We start from the raw sequence: 7870 nt of genomic DNA on the forward strand, positions 1-7870 counted from the left end.
TAAATTTGGATGTGAGAGGAATGGGAACAGGGATTTTTTTCACAATAATTTTCCTAAAATTCATTCCCACCCCCCTTTTTTTTAACATGGTGTATAAGAAGGGTTTTTAGGTCTCCTGCTCCTGCCCATACAGCACACAAATGTGGCTTGTTCTATTAACTGCAAATGTTTCCCTTTTTGCTTTGATGCCTACCTGTAGCTTTTCTGAAGCTCCCTCTAACTATAACAGGACAATTCTTGGTTGCTGTGGTTTGCTTGATAATATTTCGGGGTTTGGGAGTGTCCTCATCCCCTTCTAATTGGTTTTACTTCGGGTTCTTTGCAAGCCTTGGTCGTTTCAATTGACAAATAAATTTATGAATATTTTTTGCCACTGTGTCATATCTCTTGAATCAGTTGTTATCTTCAAGTTTATCCCATTAAAAAAAGAAACCCCACACCTCTGCATTTTGACAGCCAGTACATTGCTCTATACTAGTGATGGGGGCTAAATGCAGGTCCTCCTTGCCCCTCTCTATGGGCTCGTCCACACTTCCTCTTGTCCCACTGCTTTCCCCTTGGGTGAATTTTGGTGAGCCAGGACTTCCCTTTGCAAAAGCCATGCTGGCTCTGCTTCAGCAAGGCTTGTTCTTTGTTTGGTTATTTTACCTTTAACAGTACTTCCCACTAGTATTCCCGGGACATGTTAAACTAATTAGCCATAATTTCTAGGATCCCCACTCCGCACTGGATCCCCATTTAAAAATCAGCAGAGGGGCCCCCTCTTGGTAGTTCCATCACCCTCAGAAGTTTAAGGAGACAGGTATCCAGGAGAGGACATTCTCTGTGGCAGTTATGGCATTATCTCCCTACAGAGGTGCATTTGGCATCTTCACTATAGTTTTTGGAAGTACAAATAAGTCACAGCCTTAATAAGCCAAGAAGGCCTAATATTTGTCTTACAAGTGTGAACACCATGATAGAGATTTTCAAAAAGTTAAAGAGTTTTGCAAATTGAAATATAAATCAGTCTCCATTTTTTAATTAACTCAGTCAAGAATAAAAATAACAAGTTGCTTCAAGTCTTACAATAAATTCTAAATCACTAGCCAATCTCATATTTTAGTATACAGTAGTTAGATGTACCTCTCACTAAAATGCCTGCCATGATGGTATGGATGCTGGCAAAGGGGGAAACGATTTCCTCTCTTCTGCATACACATTTCCTACTAAGATCTTCAGATATTTTCCTGAATTCAAGAGAGGCATTTCAAATCTGGGCAATAAATATATTTCTCTGTGTCCAGTTCCTCAGTATTATCAGTATTATAGTTATGTTCTCAGGATAAAGGCTGTATGTCCCTAACGAAGCATAAAGAGTAGAACAGTGGTTTGAATAAATTACTGTGAAACCTTTAATTAAGGCAATATCTTGCTGACATACATGAATGTGTCAGATTTCACAGGACTCTCCAACCACCAAAGAGGCCAACAAAAGGTGTATTATTCTTTCTATTTCCTCATCGGCATACTTATTACAATTTTACAAAAGATTGTACCATTTGGCATTGGCATGAATCAAATATACTTAGTAGTTCACAAATAGTCGCAGGTGGTTTTGAATGGGGATGGACATGTCACGTCCAGTGGAAACTGATGAGAAAAACAATGCAGATAATAAATGGCAACAGCAGCAACAACAAAAACTACATAGCACTTCAATGTATTATTATGCAATCCTTCAACAAAACATACAATTTTTTTGCAGACCAAGAACAAACTGTGCAAAGGTGTAAGAAGGAGCCCACACACCCAGGAATGTTGGCAGGGAGGCTTGTCTGTCTGCCTCCAGCCATGTTTTAAGACTCTGCTTGCTCAGATGAATGGCTGAACACAGGTGCAGTAAATGCACACAAAGAGTGTCAAGAGTCAAGAAACATTTGCAGCGGTTACATTTACACCATGGTTGCCCACTTCTGTTACTTATGTGGCTGGGATCCTGTCTTGGAACCTCCAGCTGCAGGAGATAAAGGTGGTTAGATGCAGTTCCCAAAACAATGGCCACTACCCCCCCCCCATGGAACACCTCTAAGTCTTTTGGTATCTTAAAGACCAAAAAAAAAAAAAGTGTGGTTTTTGTGGACCACAAAAATGCTCTGAGCTAGTGGAGGCTTACAACTCCCAGCAAAGCACATACTGTACACAAACACACATGCCAGCCTTGAGAAACAACTGAGCATGTCCCATTTAAAATATGAGACTCCTCATTGCCCCAGTCCCACCCACCCCAGGCAGCTCTGCAGTGTTGAGCAGACACAGCACCTCAGTGGTGTGGGTGACTCTCCAAGGATGACTCCAATGGATGCCCATGTGCTTCATCATGCTCAGCACACACATACAAAACAGTTCCTGCTGCCTGCAAGCTCTCCTCCCTGAACTCCCACACTCTCTCCTCGCCTACAAGAAGTAGGCAGCCCCTCTCTAGGAGTTGTAGGACTACTCTTATAGAACCAGTGTCACAATATACTACAGTCTCTTAGGCTGCAGCTCCTTCCGCAATCTTTCCTTGCTGCCCTTTATATTTAAAAATCCTAGGTCAAGAAACCTCAAAATTGGGCAGAAAAATACGTTGTTTCATGGAAGGCTCTTTGAACCCTTTCTGTGAATGGCAGTGAATGGGGGGGGGGGATCCTCCTTTTGCTGCACACCCTCTGCCCAGAGGAGGGCTGAGGTGGTACAAGGGGCTGCAGAGGAAAAGGGGAATTTGCAAAAATCACTCACCCTCCTTCACTTTCTCCTCACAAGATGGATTGAAGATTCCTCTGTGAATGAAAAGAAAACAATGGATACAGTCCACTGACTTCCCTCTTTTTCTGCAATCAGTTACATGCAATCCCAGTAACTCTGACACTTTGGATAGATCAGAAATGATGCTTCCTAATATTTATGGCGGTTTCAAAGTGAATCTGGTGCTATTAAAAATCTAGCAGTCTGTGACAACACTGGAGACTGAAATCTCCTATAACAACTTTGCATGCTATATTAATTTTCGTTTTTAGAACTTTTATATTGATACAATCCATTCCACTCAAAAAGAAAGCTAAGAATGTTAATACAGCCTTCTCCTACAGCTGAAATTAGGAGGATTATTCCATCAAGTGTTAATGCAGAAAACATTCAGGATCTTGTTTTTAATTATACATTATCTCGAACGTGAGGTATTGGTTTGTGCTGATGTTGTAATTCCTCATTTCTTCAAGCAAAATGAAATGATCACTCTCTTCCTGCTAAGTTTACAGTTTGGCAATTTGTGGTGGAAAATTATATCTTGCCAAAGGCAGTAATGGCACAATTACCAGCAGCACATCAGAACCGGAATAAGCTGTGGGGTATCCAGCTTTCATCCAGATTTTTGCTATCCCCTGCTGTGGATAATAGCAATAATGGTATTCTTCATGTAGAAAGGATTTGTTGAAAATATTGTTTCCTTAATGGTTGAAATGTAACTGGGTAGTAACTTATTTGGGGCCATAGTTATGGTTGATGTACCATAAGAAAAATAAAAGAGGTTAGAATATACTGGTCTGTTTTTGGCAGATGGGTGAATGAGTGTAACAAGTCGACTGTTAGTAATGGGCAAATCAGACAATTTTATTCTAATTTTTCAAATCTTAAGTTCAGTTCTCAACATCAATTTGCAGTTTAAAAAAGAAAATCCTTGTGAAATTTCATTAGCATTCTAGTGCAACTTTATCCTAATGTGTACGTTGTTTGCAGTTTTTGGCTATTTTTTGGCTAATTTTTTATACAATTTTCATTAGCTCTGTATGTTATTCTCAGTAATTTATTATTAGTACAGATTTATTTATACCCCACCTTTCACCCTGACAGGACCCATTTTTATGCACTTTTACACAGCTTGGCTTACTCAGCTGATGAACTGTGTTGCAAAAGTGCAAATTTCAAAGGACAGCTGTGCTTCAGTTCACATATTGTTTCAGAAACTACAAATTAGGTAGTGTTGCCTCTAAATGCAAACTACATCTCATTCCTTTTCAAAACAGTATTAATCTTTGTCTTTACAAAAATCTGTTCATCATCCAGAGTATTAATATAATAAATAATGTCAGATGTTTAAATGAGATCCAAAGCTTATAAACTGGTATACCGTAATTGCGGTGAATTATGGTAGTTCTTCTGAAATATTTGACTCAATGGAGCTACACCACCAAGGCTTGTCTCTTCCAAAGACTGTAACACAAAAGGATTGTTTAGTTATCATGAAGGCTTCTGTCACATAAAGTATAAAAATACAAACCTATAGGTCAAGGCTAAAGCTTCAAAATACAGTGGTGTCCCGCAAGACGAACGCCTCGCAAGACGAAAAACTCGCTAGACGAAAGAGTTTTCCGTTTTCAAGTTGCTTCGCAAGACGAATTTCCCTATGGGCTTGCTTCGCAAGACGAAAATGTCTTGCAAGTTTGTTTCCTTTTTTGTAAAACCGTTAATACCCAGGGTGCATTGCTTGAAGAGGTGCAGTTGCGACTTGACTTTGAGGAGCAACACATTGCACGCGGTGTGGTGGCCTTTTTGAGCTTTTTAAAGAGTTTGCTGAATTTTTGAAGCTTTTCCAAAACTTCTTTTGCAGCCGTTTGGTAAGTTAAACTTTTAAAACTTTTTTTTGGGGGGTTGGATTTTGGGTTGGGGTGTTTAGAATTCAAGGACTTGGTGTTGGGGAGAGGTTTGCAAGAATCTGGGAGCTTGTGTGGCTTTTTTCTGCATTTTTATGATTTTCTGTGACCATTGGGCCATGTTGGTTTTTTTTTGAAAAAAAATTCTGGGTTTTGAATTTCTGTGTGCTGGGTGGCTGGGGGAACAGCTGGGGAGGGGTTTGCAAGAATCTGGGAGCTTGTGTGGTTTTTTTTGAATTTTTATGATTTTCTGTGACCATTGGGCCATGTTGTGTTTTTTTGAAAAAAAATTCTGGGTTTTGAATTTCTGTGTGCTGGGTGGCTGGGGGAACAGCTGGGGAGGGGTTTGCAACAGTTGGGGAGGGGTTTGCAACAGTTGGGGAGGGGCTGGGGGAACAGTTGAGGTTTTTGAAGACTTTGGTGATTTTTAAAGCTTTCCCAAAACTTCTTTTGCAGCCATTTGAGGATTTCGAAGACTTTGGTGATTTGCAGCCATTTCGTAAGTTAAACTTTTAAAACCTTTTTGGGGGTTTTTGGATTTTGGGTTGGGTGTTTGGAATTCAAGGACTTGGTTCTGGGTTTGAATTGCTGATTTCTTTTTCTTTTTCTGAGTTTACGAAGGTAAGAGCTGTGCTGCCATGGGACCCAAGAAGACTGCTGCTGCGGAGGCCGGCGAGAGGAAGAAGGAGAAGGAGACGCTGGAAATGAAGAAGGAGATCATCTGGAAGCACGACGGTGGAATGCATGTGATGGACCTCGCCAGGGAGTACGGCAGGAACCCATCGACCATCGGGACCATCCTGAAGATGAGGGAGAAGATCCTTGCGACTGATGCAGCCAAGGGAGTCACCAGGATCGTGAAGAACCGCCCAGCTGTTCTGGAGGAGGTCGAGAAGTTGCTGCTCATCTGGTTAGAAGAGAAGCAGCGTGCAGGGGACACAGTGACTGAGGCCGTCATTTGTGAGAAGGCCAAGGCCTTGCACGCAGACCTCATCCGGGAACAGCCAGGAACCTCAGGCGAGCCAGAAGTCTTCAAGGCAAGCAGAGGCTGGTTTGACCGGTTCAAGGCAAGATCTGGAATCCACAGCGTGGTCAGGCATGGAGAGGCTGCCAGTTCTGATGTTCCTGCGGCTGAAGACTTTGCAGCGGAGTTCCTGGAGGCTGTGAAGACGGAGGGCTACGTTCCACAGCAGGTCTTCAACTGCGACGAGACTGGGCTGTTTTGGAAGAGGATGCCCAAAAGGACTTTCATCACACAGGAGGAGGCCAAGTTGCCTGGCCACAAGCCCATGAAGGACCGCCTGACCCTGCTCTTCTGTGCCAACGCAAGCGGCGACCTGAAGCTCAAGCCCCTGCTGGTGTACCACTCGGAGAACCCACGGGCCTTCAAGAAACACAAGGTCGACAAGGAGCGGCTGAGTGTCATGTGGCGATCCAACAGCAAGGCTTGGGTCACACGTGTGCTGTTTGTGGACTGGGTCAATCTTGCTTTTGGCCCTGCTGTCAAACAGTACCTGCTGGACAACGACCTACCGCTGAAGGCTTTGCTTCTGATGGACAATGCTCCTGTTCATCCTAAAGGCCTTGAGGTGGACTTGTTGGAGGAGGTCAGCTTCATCAACATCATGTTCCTGCCGCCTAACACCACGCCACTGCTCCAGCCGATGGATCAGCAGGTCATCGCCAATTTCAAAAAACTCTACACCAAGGAGCTTTTCAGGCGATGCTTCGAGGTGACTGATTGCACCACCATCACCCTGCGGGAATTTTGGAAGGACCACTTCGACATCGTCACCTGCTTGAAGATGATCACCACGGCCTGGAAGGGGATCAGCCAGAGAAATTTGAATTGCGCTTGGCGCAGCCTGTGGCCGGACTGTGTGGCACCAAGTGACTCTGATGCACCAGAGTCAACAGTGGTGCAGGACATTGTTGCCCTGGGGAGGACCATGGGCCTGGAGGTCACAGAGGAGGACGTCAGCGAGCTGGTGGAGGAGCACGACTACGAGCTGACCACCCAGGAGCTGGTTGAACTGCAGGCAGAGGTTGCGCAGGAGCAGGCCTCGCTGGAAGAGGAGGAAGCAACTGAGGAACGGCTGTCCTCCAAAGAACAGAGGGACATTTGCCAGAAGTGGAAGGAGGTGCAGGCTTTTGCAGAGCGGCACCACCCTAACAAGCACGTGGCACATGACCAAGCGAACACTTTTGATACGACGGTCATGTTGCCTCTCAGGGAGCTGCTGAAAGGCGGATGAAGCAGCAGACCATAGACAGGTTCCTCAGCAAGAAGCAAAGAGTGGAAGAGGAACCTTCTTCGAGTGGTCCCCCAGAGTCTTAGAAAATGTATGTACAGTACACTTTGTTGATTTTTAAATGTTTTTCTGTCATGTTTAGAAACTTAATTTATTGTTCCTTCAATTTTTGAAATGCTCTTTAAAGTATGTGTGACTTTAAAGAGCAGTTAATAAACTATTGTTGTACCAAATTTGGCTTTGTTTGGACTTTTTTTGACCATAGGAACGCATTAATTGAATTTCAATGCATTCCTATGGGAAACCGTGCTTCGCAAGACGAAAAATTCGCTAGACGAAAAAACTCGCGGAACAAATTAATTTCGTCTTGCGAGGAACCACTGTATTTAAAAGGGCTGACTCTTAAGTTGCTACCAAACAAACAAACAAATACTGGTGCTACTCTCAAAATGTAATGTCATAGATCTGGGGTATCAGAGTCTAGGGAAAATACAAGCTGCAGAACTGTGCCCGACAAGAAATTCCTGGGTTAGCTTATGCAAACCAGCCTGGCCAGGCTAGCTAAGTGCAAAGCCATTGAGAAACAATGGAAAGCCAGGCGCTGGGCCATTAAGAGTTATTGACAATGTAAAAAGCTATTATTCCCCCACTGTGCTCTGAGGAGTGGACAGAGGCAGAAGATTTGAGAGACTGCCAAGGTGCGGGCATAATGTCACACAGGAAAAATGTGTCCCTTTTAAAACAGAGGGGTTTAGAAAAGGGGAGGGGGCGCTTGGCAAAGGTTCTTGGGAAGGAAAAAGGAGGTGCCAGAGCTCCATACAGAAGCCATGTTGGGTAGAAACATCTTGCCAGGCTGGGGCAAAGGCACAGGAATGGTGTGCAGAATGCCTTGGACTCCAGTGCTGCACTGCCATGGGGAACAAGCCCCTCTTGAGTTGTAATGCTGTG

The 7870-nt window shown here is 43.8% G+C and overlaps 1 protein-coding gene and 1 long non-coding RNA gene across 2 annotated transcripts; one reads left to right on the forward strand and one right to left on the reverse strand.

The window, feature by feature from the left end:
• Nucleotides 1–999: 999 nt before the first annotated feature.
• On the reverse strand, nt 1000–2805 carry LOC308477284. Its single transcript, XR_013986443.1, has 2 exons — nt 2761–2805; nt 1000–1632 (listed from the first exon to the last, which is right to left on the reverse strand). It is a non-coding gene; the product is annotated as an uncharacterized lncRNA (long non-coding RNA).
• Nucleotides 2806–4331: 1526 nt separating this feature from the next.
• On the forward strand, nt 4332–7155 carry LOC308477333 (tigger transposable element-derived protein 1-like). The gene is made up of 2 exons (XM_081005818.1): nt 4332–4634; nt 5127–7155. Exon 2 carries the CDS (start codon nt 5309–5311, stop codon nt 6923–6925), a length of 1617 nt encoding a protein of 538 aa, XP_080861944.1. The 5' UTR covers nt 4332–4634; nt 5127–5308; the 3' UTR covers nt 6926–7155.
• Nucleotides 7156–7870: the final 715 nt, after the last annotated feature.

This window comes from Podarcis pityusensis (assembly GCF_964106645.2).
Source record: "Podarcis pityusensis genome assembly, chromosome: 5".
NCBI lineage: Eukaryota > Metazoa > Chordata > Lepidosauria > Squamata > Lacertidae > Podarcis > Podarcis pityusensis.